Below are 15,669 nucleotides of genomic sequence, written 5' to 3'. Positions count from 1 at the left end.
ATATGAAGGATATATACCTTAAACACTGCTTTTCTTAAACTAATAATTTAAATGGACATGGGAGATAGGAGGAAAAAATAAACTGTATTAGATTTTCTTAATCTGCACCACAAGCTGATTGGTAGGGGAAAAAAAAAGGTGCTGCTTACCTACCAGCTCCCATTAGCCTACAGGCAGACCCCATACTTGTGCATATGGTGCAAACTGCAAAGCTCAGCAAAGTGTCTAAATCAGTTTGGTTCTTAAAGCATTTTGCAATAAAATACATTAAAAGGGAGCCTTATACCAACTCCACCTCAAACATAAGCAAAAGTTTCTAAACTGATACTATCAACAAAAAGTAGTGGAAAATAATTATCCTGAAATTCGAGAGCAACAGATCAATCCATTTTTAGAAATATGAAGCTTGGCAGAACTTAGCTAACTGATACAGAAGTGTATATAGTACACAGATATAAAGTGCAGGGTATATAGTATTAACCTGCTAGCGACCAGCTGTGGATTTCATTAGAATACAAAGTCACTCTTACAGCTTGAAGGTTAATATGAATTATATACGCATATCAGTTTGGTAGATGTGCTATTGCAGAAGTAAAACAATGTATGTTTAGAATCATGAAACCCAACGTTTTTCTTTCATGATTCACAGAGCATGCAATTGTAAACAACTTTCCAATTTACTTCTATGATATAACTGGTTTTGTTTCTTTTGTATCATTTCTTGTAGAGCATACCAAGGTAGGCTCAGGAGATGCAGATTGGTGGCTGTACATATATGCCTCATGTTATTGGCTCAACCATGTGCATGGTGTTTCTTAAACAAAGGATACCGAGAGAATGAAGCACATCCAATGGAAGTAAATTGAAAGTGGTTTAAAATTGTATTCTGTCTGAATTATGAAAAAAGGGGGTTCATGTCCCTTTAATACAGCTTTTTAAGCAGTTTGCAGTAGGGACAATTCAGGTGTGAATAAAAGTGACAGTAGGGGAGGCATCTAACACAGATGCAGTTTATCATTCATACTGAACTGGGACAAAACGATAACACATTACAGTGTTCAGGTAAATTCGTACTGATCAAATACTTGTGTAGTTTATAAATAGTCAAGCAAATGATTTTAGAATATGCGGCACATACATATTTTTTTTTTAACTCAAGGAAGTGGCAAGGAACTATGAACTCATGACTACATTTCTGGTCCATCTCACACAGTTTAAGTGATATATACGTATTGTTGGTATTACAGAAACTTTCTACAAACACGACAGCCCAGAATGATATACCAGGACCACGTTAATCTCAGTATGAGAGCACTGGTGTTTAACTGGTCTGTATTAGTGTGGCCCTGTGATGCACAACAAAATAGTCATGCCGTAGGGCCCTGGAGACACAATGCATGATGCTGTCCACACACACCGTAATGTTGCAGTGAATGGTCAGGGCCCCTCCGCTGCTTTGGATGAACACACAGTGTAGCTCGTCTAGTCTCCAGCTGATGATCCGAAACCTTTCGTGTTCCTTCCCAAAAATAGACTCAAGGAGCCGCAGCTCAGCCTTCAGACCAGATACCGACATCTTGGCCTCATTTCCGCCCGGCGGAGGCCCGAGGAGACAGCGGGGTCATGCCCGGAGCCCGAGCTCTCCGCCCGGCCAATAAAAAAAATGGCGGACTCTTTTGTATACAACTGCGACGCCACCGATAATACACCGAGCAATAGTCTTCCGGCGCAATGACGTCAGAGACGGGGTATTCACGGAAAGAGGGAGGCGCATGCGAACTATAGTTAAGGCACCGCTGACCAATAACGCTTGCGTAGACCCCAAACAGCTCCACTATAGGAACCCATGCCACGCATGCGTTGTATACTTAAACGTTTTCTCTACTAGGAGCATGCGCAAGATATCGGAGGTCATTTGCGCATGTGCAGAAAGTCACATATGAACGTTTGATACTACGCATGCGCAAATTGATTTAGGTTGCCTCCATTTGTTACAATATTGTTCTTAATTTTGAGTAACTAACCAATCATGAAATAACTGGAGTTTTAGTTAATGGTATTTGGTTGCAAAGTATTTATTGTCTTTATAATAAAGTAAAAAATATATAAATATCCTGTATAAAGCAGCAATGTTAGATAAGAACTAATAATCATTTTGATTAACACAGTAGGCAGACTATTACAAGCACGGGACGTGGTGGCCTGTTATTGTAAAAACAGCATACAGTCAATGAAAAAAAACAACTAACGAAATCTTTCATGTAGCGTATAGTACTCAACAGTACACTTCAAAACAGCAAACATCAAAAAATATTCCATAATATTAATTCATTTGCCTATTTGAGAAAACCGTAACAGACTTTTACCACAATATTTTTAATGGCAATATAGTATATTATAAAGGCATTTTGCTGCGGGATGTACTAAAAGGAATGATAAGGGTGAATGACAAAATGGAATGCCCATATACTTTAATTGGATGTAAAATTAAAAGTGTTCAAGCAACAAAACTATGAGACATATCAACTAGATATTTACTAGATATGTTCCCCAGGTACAGTAGCATATTCTGAAAGTGAGTTTATTTGAGATTATAGCTGCTTTCTATGGAATGACAAGGGTGAATGACAAGATGGAATGCCCATCCTATATTATAAAAGGCCAAGTGTTTGTCTGAAGCCGTCATGCGCAGTAGAGACAAACACTTGGCCTTAGAAAGCGCACAGTTGATCGCATGCGCACCCACCCGACCTCGCACGCGCACCTCTGCAAATGAAACAGCAGCGCGAGGAATACAGCAGCGCGAGGATCAGGCAAGTGAAAATACAGCAGCGCGAGGATCAGGCAAGTGAAAATACAGCAGCGCGAGGATCAGGCAAGTTAAAATACAGCAGCGCGAGGATCAGGTAAGTGAAAATACAGGAGAGAGAGAGAGAGAAAGAGAAAAAAAAAAGAGGGGGAGAGAGAGAGAGAAAAAAAGAGGGGGGGGAGAGAGAAGGAGAGAAAAAGAGGGGGGGAGAGAGAGAGAAGAGGGGGGGAGAGAGAGAGAAGAGGGGGGGGAGAGAGAGAGGGGGGGAGAGAGAGAGAAGAGGGGGGAGAGAGAGAGAGAAGAGGGGGGGGAGAGAGAGAGAGAAGATGGGGGGAGAGAGAGAGAGAAGAGGGGGGGAGAGAGAGAAGAGAAGAGGGGGGGAGAGAGAGAGAGAGAGAGGGGGGAGGGGTAGAGAGAACCGCGGTACCTAAAAAATTGGCTCGTGTACACGGGCTTTAGGACTAGTAGACTATAATGGGATTACATTTAAAACAGCTATAGAAACTAAACTATGAGACATATCAAATAGACATTTACCAGATTATGTTTCCCAGGTACAGTAGCATATTCTAAAAGTGAGATTACATCAGATTATAGCTGCTTTCTATGGAATGACAAGGGTAAATGACAAGATGGAATGCCCATAGACTATAATGGGATTACATTTAAAAGAGCTATAAAAACTAAACTATGAGACATATCAAATAGACATTTACCAGATATGTTCCCCAGGTACAGTAGCATATTCTGAAAGTGAGATTATTTGAGATTATAGCTGCTTTCTATGGAATGACAAGTGTGAATGACATAATGGAATGCCCATAGACTATAATGAGATTACATTTAAAAGAGCTATAGAAACTAAACTATGATACATATCAAATAGATATTTACCAGATATGTTCCCCAGGTACAGTAGCATATTCTGAAAGTGAGATTATGTGGTTAATACATAAATGGAAAGAATTTGCTCTTCTAAATAGATCATATAGAGAAAAAAATGAAATATTTTGGGAAACTGCGAAGGCCTATCTAAGAGGTGAGATCAAAGCATATATGATTTTAAAAAAAAAGAAGCTTCAGACGAGGGAAAATCAGCTCTCTAATCAAGTTCAGAATGCATATCGTAAATATATAAATAATCCCTCTAGGAGATTAAGAGATAAATACAATGGGGCCAAAACAGAAAGGGATATTTTCATTAAACAGAAAGTTGCTTGGGAAGAATTAAAGATAAGTGTCAAATATAAAGGTCAATATGGGAAGTCAGCTAAGTTTCTATCTAGACTGGATAAAGCAAGGAAAAAATCCAAAGTAATAGAGGCTATTTATGATGGGACAGAAAGAGTAACTGATCAAGCTAAAATTAAAAATGTATTTTTACAATTCTATTAAAATCTATATGCAGCCAAAGAAATCAATGCCGATAACAAAGTCAATTTTTGGCACAGAATCAGCCTCCCTAAACTATCACAAGAAATGGCCAATGATTTAAATAGACCAATAACCCGAGAAGAAGTAGTGGAAGCCATTAAAAATGTTAAACTTAACAAAGCTCCTGGCCCAGACCAAATCCCAGTGGAAATGTATAAAATACTTAAAATGGAGATAGTAGATGTCTTAGTACAATTGTTTAATGGTTATTTTATTGGTGGCCAAAGTATGTCAAAGTATTTCTCTGAGTCTACAATATCATTGATATTGAAAAAGGGTAAACCTGCGCTAGATCCTAAGTCATACAGACCTATTTCATTGCTTAATGTAGACTATAAGCTATTAACTCATATTATTGCCAACAGATTGAAAGTATGTTTAGATCCTATTATACACTCCGACCAGGCGGGTTTCATGCACCAAAGATCCCCAACCAAAAACACACGGAATGTAGCGCTAGTATTAGAATATTTATAGAATAAACTCTCTGAAGAAACAGCAATTAAACAGGATTTTGCGTTAATAACAATCGATGCCGAAAAGGCATTTGATGCTATAATCTGGGACCACCTGTTCTCTACTCTATCTCAATTTGGTTTTATAGGTCAGTTTCTCCAATTCATTAAAACTATATATGATCATCCGAGATCTAATATATTAATAAACAGTAGCTATACTACAAATCTTACATTATATAGGGGGACGAGGCAAGGTTGTCCACTCTCACCGTTACTATTTAACGTGGCTATAGAACCACTTGCTATAATGATGCGGCAAGAGCTACAAGGAATTAGGCTGGGGGAACAAAAACTTGTACTATCCTTGTATGCGAATGACCTGCTCCTATATGTTAAAAATACAAAGAAAAATATACCACAGGCCCTAAAGATTATCGATCTATTTAGCTCCATTTCGGGCTACAAAATTAACGCTAACAAGTCCGAAATCCTATGGATCAATAAAAACAAAGAGAGCCTCCAAGAACATCCTTTTCGAGAGCCCCCAGTATTAAATATTTAGGAATATATTTTCACGCTGATCCAAAACAATGGTACAGATTAAACTATGCTCCTTTTTTAAAAAAAGCATCAGAGAAACTGCAACAATGGAGTACTTTTCCCATCTCTCTTTCCGCCAAAGTAATGATTATTAAGTCTATCCTATTCCCCAAACTGATGTATATTATGCAAAACATCCCATTGTTTATCCTGTCTCAAGATAATAAAAGGTTTAACGCAGAATGTGCTAAATTTCTATGGAATAACAAAAGACACATGCTTTCTATAGTCAAATTAACACCTAGACTGGAAGAAGGAGGTTTATCCTTTCCAGATATTAAAAAGTATAACATTGCTTCTTTAGCCCACCCTGCAACTGACTGGTTATCAGAAGCCAACTATCTCACACTTCTATCAATAGAGAAACACCTGAGCGCACCTTTCTCGCTGAAAGCCCTATTACATTGCCCAACGACACAATTACCAACCCATATTAAAAATTTAAAGACATTATCTAATACTATTGAAGCATGGCAAAAACTCAATATAATGCTCAAAGTTAATTTTGAGATTTCCCCATTTCTCCCGATACGAGGTAACCCAAAATTTATCCCGGGTCTATCCCATGAAATGTATAAGACTTGGATGCAAAAAGGTCTGCTTTATGTATATCAATGTCTAAATAACATTTCCTAAATAAGAACCTTTGAGGACATTGCGAGAGAATTTTGTCTATCCAACAAGAATTTCTTTGCTTATCTGCAGATTACACATTATATAACAGGAATTAATAAACCAAATTCAGACATGAATGGCTGGGGGGGAGTTGAAAAATATATAATGAGCTATAAGCTAGGTAAACATAGTATAGCTCGCTTATATAAAATTATGCTGGCAAAGCAGGCCCAAATGTTTAGGGATAACCTAGTCCAGAAGTGGAATCTTTCCTTTACGGACACCTCTGCAGAATCTCTGACTGTGGTATGTGCGCTGGGCCACTGTAATATACCCAGCTTGCTACATTAGCACTACAGTGTGCTTTATACTTTGTGAGTATCTCTCTGAAGGGTTAAGCTGGTGGGTACACACTTTGCTTACTAATCTGCACTAGGAGTCGCCCTCTGTATATCTTTCTACTTTTTCAGATGGTTTTGGGAATCTACTAAGAGGAGCTGCCCTTGCATTCTGATGCACAGTCAACTGGGACACTGCTAAGTTTCCAGACTGCTCATCTAGGCATTATCTTTGCCTTAACTATATGTGAGTATAAAATCTATATCTCATTCTATCTATCCCAATATATACTGGCTACACTAGGAGGCACCCTTTCTTTTTGTTTCATTTGTCTAGAGAATCTCTGACTACAAGTTTTAAATGGATACAGGGAGCGAATATCTCTTCAACCTGGAAAGAATCACACATAAAGTTACTCAATAATGCTTACTTGACACCCTGGAAAATATCTAAGTGGTACGCGAACTCTGTAGAAAAATGTCCAAGATGTAATAATTCTTGTGCAGACATAATTCACTGTTTCTGGAACTGTCCTAAATTAGTCCAGTTTTGGAGAAAAGTTGAATTCTGGCTTAACAAGGTATTAGACTTTAGGTTAAAATTCCAAGCTAAACATATTTTTTTTCTTTATAACATAGACCATAATAGAGCTAATATCAATCTTATTAATACGGTAATTATGCTTGGTCGTAATCTCATATTAAAAGACTGGAAGAATAGAAAAGCTCCCACAATGGGCCGTTTTATAAATACTATATACGCCCAGATAGTTTTTGAACAAATGAATATACCCCCCTTAGAAGAGAAAAGGATCAAAGATCTCTTTTTGAAATGGCTAAGAGTTATCTTGTCTTATCCGCTGGCTACTCAGTTTCTTCTTGTTCGTAATTTTCGTAGATCGGAATTCTTTGAGATGTTGATCCTCTCAAATGTTTTCCCAAACGAATGGTACTGATTTCAGTTGTAGAAAGAGAAGGAAGGGGAAAATGAATAGCCAAACCCAGGCCTATATTGAGTATAAATAAATCTAAGAATCTAACTTAGGGCGGAGGAGGGGGAGCGGGAGTGAGAGGGAAGGGGTTCCCTTTTTTATTTTATTTTTATTTTTGTTTTTGTTTTGTTTTGTTGTTTTGTTTGTTGTTTTGTTTGTTGTTTTGTTTGACTGTTTGTTAACTTTGTTATTTATCCTATTCGAAAACCCCAGTTACTGGAACTATGCAGGGATTCTGCGAACGTTTGTTTAGAAAATTATAAGCATAAAATCTTGTTATTTTGTTCTAAAAATTTTTTTTGAAGGTTTAATGTCAGGAGGTGTATTTTCATAGATGCTGGGTTGAGCATATCCGGCTATAAGATATGTACAAAAACTCTGCCTATATAAAGATATTGTGATATTATTTGTATTTGCTCTAATTGTACTGTATCTACAAGAATCTTGTATTCCCCTGGTTCTTTTTATTTTGTTTCTTTGTTCTTTCTCTGTTATTTGAACTGTATATCGAATTGGTTAATAAAGATATATATAAAAAAAGAAAGTGAGATTATGTGAGAATATAACTGCTTTCTATAAAATGACAAGTGTGAATGACTACATGGAATGCCCATAGTCTTTAATAGGATGTAATGTTTCAAATGCTATAGCAGCAAAACTATGACACATATTACATAGATGTTTACCAGATATGTTCCACAAGTGCAGTAGCATATTCTGATTGTGTGGAATTATAGCTGCTTTCTATGGAGTGACATATGTATATGACAAAATAGACTTCAAAAGGATGTGAAGTTAAAAGTGTTATAACACATAGTATAAATTAACCCCTGACATCTTGAAATCATGAGATCTTCATAAGATTTTTACTAGAATCATTTTTGACACTATGGGGTCGAATTATCAAGGGCCAAATGGCCCCTGATTCCTCTGTTTCCGTGCGAGTCTTCAGGCTCCCGGGAAACAGCAGTTAAGAAGCAGCGGTTTTAAAACGGCTGCTCCTTAACTGGTCCGCCGCCTCTGAGTGGCGGACAGCAATCAACCCGATCAGATACGATCAGGTTGATTGGCATCCTCTGCTAGCAGGCGATTGTCCGCAAATCTGCAGGGGGCAGAATTGCCAAAGCAGTTCACTATAACTGCTTGTGCAATGCTAAATGCCAACGGTGTATGCTGTTGGCATTCAGCGATGTCTGGCAGACATGATACACTACAGCGTATCATGTCCGCCACTGCCAGACTTTAATAATTCGTCCCCTATATATTGTATGCATGTATATACAGTATATATATATATACACAGTTGTATGCAAAAGTTTAGGCACCCCTGACAATTTTCATTTATAAATAATTAGGTGTTTGGATCAGCAATTTCATTTTAATCTATCAAATAACTGAAGGACACAGTAATATTTCAGTAGTGAAAATATGTTTATTGGATTAACCGAAAATGTGCAATATGCATCTAAACAAAATTAGACAGGTGCATAAATTTGGGCACCCCAACAGAAATATTGCATCAATATTTAGCAGAGCCTCCTTTAGCAGAAATAACAGCCTATAGACGCTTCCTATAGCCTGTAATGAGTGTCTGGATTCTGGATGAAGGTATTTTGGACCATTCCTCCTTGCAAAACATCTCCAGTTCAGTTAGGTTTGATGTTTGCCGAGCAAGGACAGCCCGCTTCAAATCACCACACAGATTTTTAATGATATTCAGGTCTGGGGACTGGGATGGCCATTCCAGAACATTGTACTTGTTCCTCTACATAAATGCCAGAGTAGATTTTGAGCAGTGTTTTGGGTCGTTGTCTTGTTGAAATATCCAGCCCCGGCGTAACTTCAACTTTGTGACTGATTCCTCAACATTATTCTCAAGTATCTGCTGATATTGAGTGGAATCCATGCGACCCCCAACTTTAACAAGATTCTCAGTACCGGCACTGGCCACACAGCCCCACAGCATGATGGAACATCCACCAAATTTTACTGTGGGTAGCAAGTGTTTGTCTTGGAATGCTGTGTTCTTTTGCTGCCATGCATAACACCCTTGCTATGACCAAATAACTCAATCTTTGTTTCATCAGTCCATAGCACCTTCTTCCAAAATGAAGCTGGCTTGTCCAAATGAGCGTTTGCATACCTCAAGGGACTCTGTTTGTGGCGTGTGTGCAGAAAAGGCTTCTTCCGTATCACTCTCCCATACAGCTTCTCCTTGTGCAAAGTGCGCTGAATTGTTGAACGATGCACAGTGACACCATCTGCAGCAAGATAATGTTGTAGGTCAATTGTGTGTTCCAATTAATCAGTGCTAGGTAGTTACAGGTATTCAAATCAACAAAATGACAAGGGTGCCCAAATTTATGCACCTGTCTAATTTTGTTTGGATGCATATTGCACATTTTCTGTTAATCCAATAAACCTAATTTCACTACTGAAATATTACTGTGTCATTCAGTTATTTGATAGATCAAAATGAAATTGCTGATCCAAACACCTAATTATTAATAAATGAAAATTGTCAGTTGTGCCTAAACTTTTGCATACAACTGTGTGTGTATATATATATATATATATATATATACTTATATATACTGTATATACATACATACAATATATAGGGGACAAATTATTAAAGTCTGGCGGACATGATACGCTGTATCATACGCTGTATCATGTCCGCCAGACATTGCTGAATGCCGACAGCATACACTGTTGGCATTTAGCATTGCACAAGCAGTTATAGTGAACTGCTTGCGCAATTCCGCCCCCCTGCAGATTTGCGGACAATTGCCTGCTAGCAGGGGGTGTCAATCAACCCGATTGTATCTGATCGGGTTGATTGCTGTCCGCCACTCAGAGGCAGCGGACCAGTTAAGGAGCAGCGGTTTTAAGGCCGCTGCTTCTTAACTGCTGTTTCCGGGAAGCCTGAAGGCTCGCACGGAAACAGGGGAATCAGGGGCCATTTGGCCCTTGATAATTCGGCCCTATAGTGTCAAAAATTATTCTAGTAAAAATCTTATGAAGATCTCATGATTTCAAGATGTCAGGGGTTAATTTATACTATGTGTTATAACACTTTTAACTTCACATCCTTTTGAAGTCTATTTTGTCATACACATATGTCCATAGAAAGCAGCTATAATTCCACACAATCAGAATATGCTACTGCACTTGTGGAACATATCTATGTAATATGTGTCATAGTTTTGCTGCTATAGCATTTGAAACATTACATCCTATTAAAGACTATGGGCATTCCATGTAGTCATTCACACTTGTCATTTTATAGAAAGCCGCTATAATCTCACATAATCTCACTTTCAGAATATGCTACTGTACCTGGGGAACATATCTGGTAAATATCTATTTGATATGTATCATAGTTTAGTTTCTATAGCTCTTTTAAATGTAATCCCATTATAGTCTATGGGCATTCCATCTTGTCATTCACCCTTGTCATTCCATAGAAAGCAGCTATAATCTGACGTAATCTAACTTTCAGAATATGCTACTGTACCTAGGGAACATATCTGGTAAATGTCTATTTGATATGTCTCATAGTTTAGTTTCTATAGCTCTTTTAAATGTAATCTTATTATAGTCTATGGGCATTCCATCTTGTCATTCACCCTTGTCATTCCATAGAAAGCAGCTATAATCTCACTTTCAGAATATGCTACTGTACCTGGGGAACATATCTAGTAAATATCTAGTTAATATGTCTCATAGTTTTGTTGCTTGAACACTTTTAATTTTACATCCAATTAAAGTCTATGGGCATTCCATTTTGTCATTCACCCTTGTCATTCCTTTTAGTACATCCCTTTTGCTGCTTATAAATAGGGGGAGAGATTACATATACGGCGCAAGCTTCAGCACAACTGCTGAAACCCGCTCTGCCCGTAATTTCACCTCGTACATCGGGGAATCACATAAACCCCGCAGTTCAAAAGTGCTGTAAGTCGGATAAACTAGCGATGTCCAGAAATGTGCGTAAATACAAATTTCTGGAGGCGCCAGTGATTTACGGCTCTTTAGAAACTGCCGGCGCCTAAGAAAGAAAAAAAAAAGTCAAATCTCCCATAGAAGTCTAACTCGCCTCCCAAAAATAAACCAGACACGTCAAAACCCCTATATGCGCCATCAAACCCACATCAGAACTAATAATAAAAGTATTAACCCCTAAACCGACAACTCCCCACAACGCAATAAGCCTAATTGAACTATTAACCCCTAATCCGCAATTCACCCACATCGCGATCACCCTAATAAAGTATATGAACTCCTAATCCGCCATTAACAATTAAAATAAAAAAGCTAACATTACTTAAAAATAAAAAATAAAATATTTAAATTAATCTAAGATTACAAACAATAAAAAAGTCTAACATTACATAAAATAATAAACCAAATTATCAAAAATAAAAAAATTAAACCTAATCCCTATGAAAATAAAAAAGCCCCCCCAAAATAAAAACACCCACTAATCTAATACTAAATTGCCACTAGCCCTTACAAGGGCCTTTTGTAAGGCATTGTCCTAAATTAAACTGCTCTTTTCCTTAAAACAATACTAAGTCCCCCCTCTAATAGTAAAACCCTCCACCCACCAAACCCCCCAAAATAAAAAACCTAATACTAAAAAATCCTAAACTACCCATTGTCCCTAAAGGGGCATTTGTATGGGCATTACCCTTAAAATGGCATTCAGCTCTTTTACTGCCCTTAAAAGGGCATGCAGCTCTTTTAAGAGTGCCCAGAAATCCCTAATCTAAAAAAAAAAAAAAAAAAAAAAAGGCTAAGTTTAACCCCCCAAATAGGTACTCACCGTTCCTGAAGTCCGGCGAGAAGGTCCTGTTCCAGGTGGTGAAGTCTTATTCCAAGCGGACGACATTTTCTTCCAAGCGGGGACCTCTTCCTTCTTCATCCAGGACCAAGCCATTGCGGAGCAGAGATAAGCGCGGAGCAGCCAATAGGATTTTAGTAGCTCTCATCCTATTGGCTGATTTGAATTTGAAGAATCAAATCAGCCAATAGGAATGCAAGGGACGCCATTTTGAAACACATACCTTGAATTCACTATTCAGTGTACAGCGGCAATCGTACAAAGAGTATACTCCACGCTCAATGGCTCCGTGGTCGCCGGTCCTGCTCCGCGCTCATCTTCGCTCCGCACCGGTTTGGTCCTGGATGAAGAAGGAAGAGGTGCCTGCTTGGAAGAAGATGTCGGCCGCTTGCAAGAAGACTTCACCACCTGGAACAGGACCTCTGCAGGACTTCAGGAATGGTGAGTACCTATTTGGGGGGTTAGACTTAGCCTTTTTTATTTTTGGGGGTTTGTTTTTTTTTAGATTAGGGATTTCTGGGCACTCTTAAAAGAGATGGATACCCTTTTAAAGGCAGTAAAAGAGCTGAATGCCCCTTTAAGGGCAAAGCCCATACAGATGCCCCTTTAGGGGCAATGGGTAGTTTAGGATTTTTTAGTGTTAGTTTTTTATTTTGGAGGGTTTAGTGGGTGGGGGGGGTTTACTGTTAGAGGGAGGACTTAGTATTTTTTAAGGAATAGAGCAGTTTAACTTAGGGCAATGCCCTACAAAAGGCCCTTTTAAGGGCTAGTGGTAGTTTAGTATTAGATTAGGGGGTGTTTTTATTTTGGGCGGGCTTTTTAATTTTTATAGGGATTAGGTTTAATTTTTAAATTTTTGATAATTTGGTTTATTATTTTATGTAATGTTAGACTTTTAATTTTTTGTAATCTTACATTAATTTAAATGTAGTTTTTTTTAGAAGTAATGTTAGCTTTTTTATTTTAATTGTAATTTAGTATTTTTTAATTTATGTAATTGGGGTTAATTTAGGGGGTGTTAGGTTAGGGGGCATAGTAATTTAAGTAGTAATTTGCTTTATGGGGGTTTGGCGGATTAGGGGTTAATAGATTTATTAGGATTATTGCGTTGTGTGGGTTTGGCGGATTAGGATTTAATAGTTTTATTAGGTTTGTTGTGATGTAGGTTAATGGCGGATTAGGGGTTAATATACTTTATTAGGTTTATTGCGATGTGGATTAATGGCAGATTAGGGGTTCATATACTTTATTAGGTTTATTGGGATGTGGGTTAATGGCGGATTAGGGGTTATTATATTTTATTAGTTATTGCGGTGGGGGATTGCGGTTGACAGGTAGATAGATATTGCGCATGCATTAGGTGTTAGTTATTTTCAGGAGGTAAATAGATATTGTGCATGCGTTAGGTGTTAGTTAATATTTTCAGGCAGTTACGGGAGTTACGGAGCTCACATACTCAGCGAAAGGCTTGCTGCGCCAGCCTATGTGTGGCGAGGTGAAAATAGAGTAAAATTTCTCCATTTTCGCCGCGTAAGTCCTTGCGCTGAATATGTTATACCTATTTGTGACGCTGTTCTATGTTAGCTTATGGGAGTAAAAATTGCGGCCGACGGGTGAAATATACGTACTGCATTTATATGCGGTGCTGTATATGTGATAGCAAAACCACGTAAAACCGGCGTCGCCAGCTTTTGCGGGTAACGTCACATATGTAATCTTGCCCAGGGTTGCCAGGTGTCCTCCACAAAAATACAGAACACCCAAGAGAAAACTGCGGGGGGGATTAGTTTGAGGTGAAATTTACTGAAAAAGATATATATATATATATATATATATATATATATATATATATATACATACATACATACACACACACTTATATTTATATATAGATATATGTCAATTTACATCACTTAGTGTGTGCACAGAAGCTGCTTTCAAGTCGTACTCCCACAGTCAATAGACAAGCAGAATCTATATATACATAGACAATATACAGGCATATAAGTATTTAAAGCAGTGCTTTCCAAACTGTGTGTCGGGACACACTAGTGTGTCGGCAGCAGTGTGTAGGTGTGTCCCTGCTTCAGCACAATTTTTTTTAAATTTTATTTTTTTTTAAAAAATGTTTTTGGTTTCTGACTTTCCGCCTGCCTGCTATGCATATTACATGGTTGACACATGATTGATACCTAGTGGGTCACAGATCATCTTAACCAATTGGCGCAGCTCAGTGGGAAATTAAACTATTCCCATTGGCGGCTTTGGCGGCACATTGGCTCCTGACTGCACGTGTAGTCTCCTTAATCGGCTCGTGATTGCATGTGTAGTCAGTGAGTGGGACAGCAGTGTGTTTGCAGCGAGGGCAGTAGTCCGTAGGGCTTACGGAGCTCTGAGGGCGGCAGCTTAAACGCTGAGCTGAAGTCAAAGGTTTTTTTTGCAGCTAGATCCCAGTAGTGCATTTCTGCTCTTGCTCTTGATATATGGATAGGAAGTGGAAGCTTAAAAATGCTTGATGATGAAATGCGAGTGTCTTTATCTAATATTCCACTAAATATTCAGAAATTGTGTTCATCCCATCAACCTCATAAATCCCATTAAAATACTAAGTAGCTATTGGTGTTATTAAACTTTTTTTTAATTCTTGCACATACATACTGTTACTTGTAAATACATATTATTATATAATTTATGTATGTGTTATATTAGTTAACAAGTTATTTTAACCTCCTTTTTGCTAGTACAACTGAATTAATTACCGTGTCGCGAAATGATGTAGGTCTAAAAAGTGTCACCAACATGAAAAGTTTGGAAAGCTCTGTTCTAGGGTGTTAACTAGCCAAAGAACCAGCTATTATGCTATTGTTCGTTCCCAGGTTGAACGCTTCTCTCTTTTTATTTATGCAAATTATGACACATAGGGATGTCTCCTTAAGTGTGATGCGGAAATCCAGACATGAACCCGTTGCTAAGTGTGCTTAGAGGGATATGGCTGCACCTCACTGATGAGGCCCACTATAGGCCGAAACGTACGTCTGGGGTTTTGCCGTTTCTCTCGTTCAGAGAGGGATTGCCTGGTATTTCGGGGCTGGACTGCACTGTTAAGTCAGGATCAGACTGATGTGCTACAGGAAAGTTCTTCTCTGTGAAAGGCACACATTGAGCAAAAAGAGGCTGCTTCTAGGGTGGTAACTAGCCATATAACAAACTATTATGCTATTGTTCGTTCCCAGGTTGAGCGCTTCTCTCTTTTTATTTATGCAAATTATGACACTTAGGGAAGTCTCCCTAATTGTGATGCGGGAATCCAGACGTGGACCCGGTGTTCAGTGTGCCTAGAGGGATATGGCTGCACCTCACTGACGAGGCCCACAATAGGCCGAAACGTACGTCTGGGGTTTTGCCATTTCTCTCGTTCAGAGAGGAATTGACTGGTATTTCGGGGCTGGACTGCACTGTTAAGTCAGGATCAGACTGATATGCTTCAGGAAAGTTCTTCTGTGTGAAAGGCATACATTGAGCAAAAAGAGGCTGCTTCTAGGGTGGTAACTAGCCATAGAACAAGCTATTATAC

General features: G+C 38.4%; 1 protein-coding gene across 1 annotated transcript in view; it reads right to left on the bottom strand.

Annotated features, from left to right (window-relative positions):
* UBE2Q2 (ubiquitin conjugating enzyme E2 Q2) overlaps nt 1-1,867 on the bottom strand; it is a 54,360-nt gene extending 52,493 nt beyond the window's left edge. The window contains exon 1 of the mRNA XM_053719293.1: nt 1,418-1,867. Within this exon, the coding sequence (XP_053575268.1) occupies nt 1,418-1,576 (159 nt within the window). The 5' untranslated portion in view covers nt 1,577-1,867. The remainder of the gene's footprint in view (nt 1-1,417) is intronic.
* Nucleotides 1,868-15,669: the final 13,802 nt, after the last annotated feature.

Source organism: Bombina bombina, chromosome 6 (assembly GCF_027579735.1).
Source record: "Bombina bombina isolate aBomBom1 chromosome 6, aBomBom1.pri, whole genome shotgun sequence".
Lineage (NCBI taxonomy): Eukaryota > Metazoa > Chordata > Amphibia > Anura > Bombinatoridae > Bombina > Bombina bombina.
This window is presented reverse-complemented; position numbering and strand designations above follow the sequence as displayed.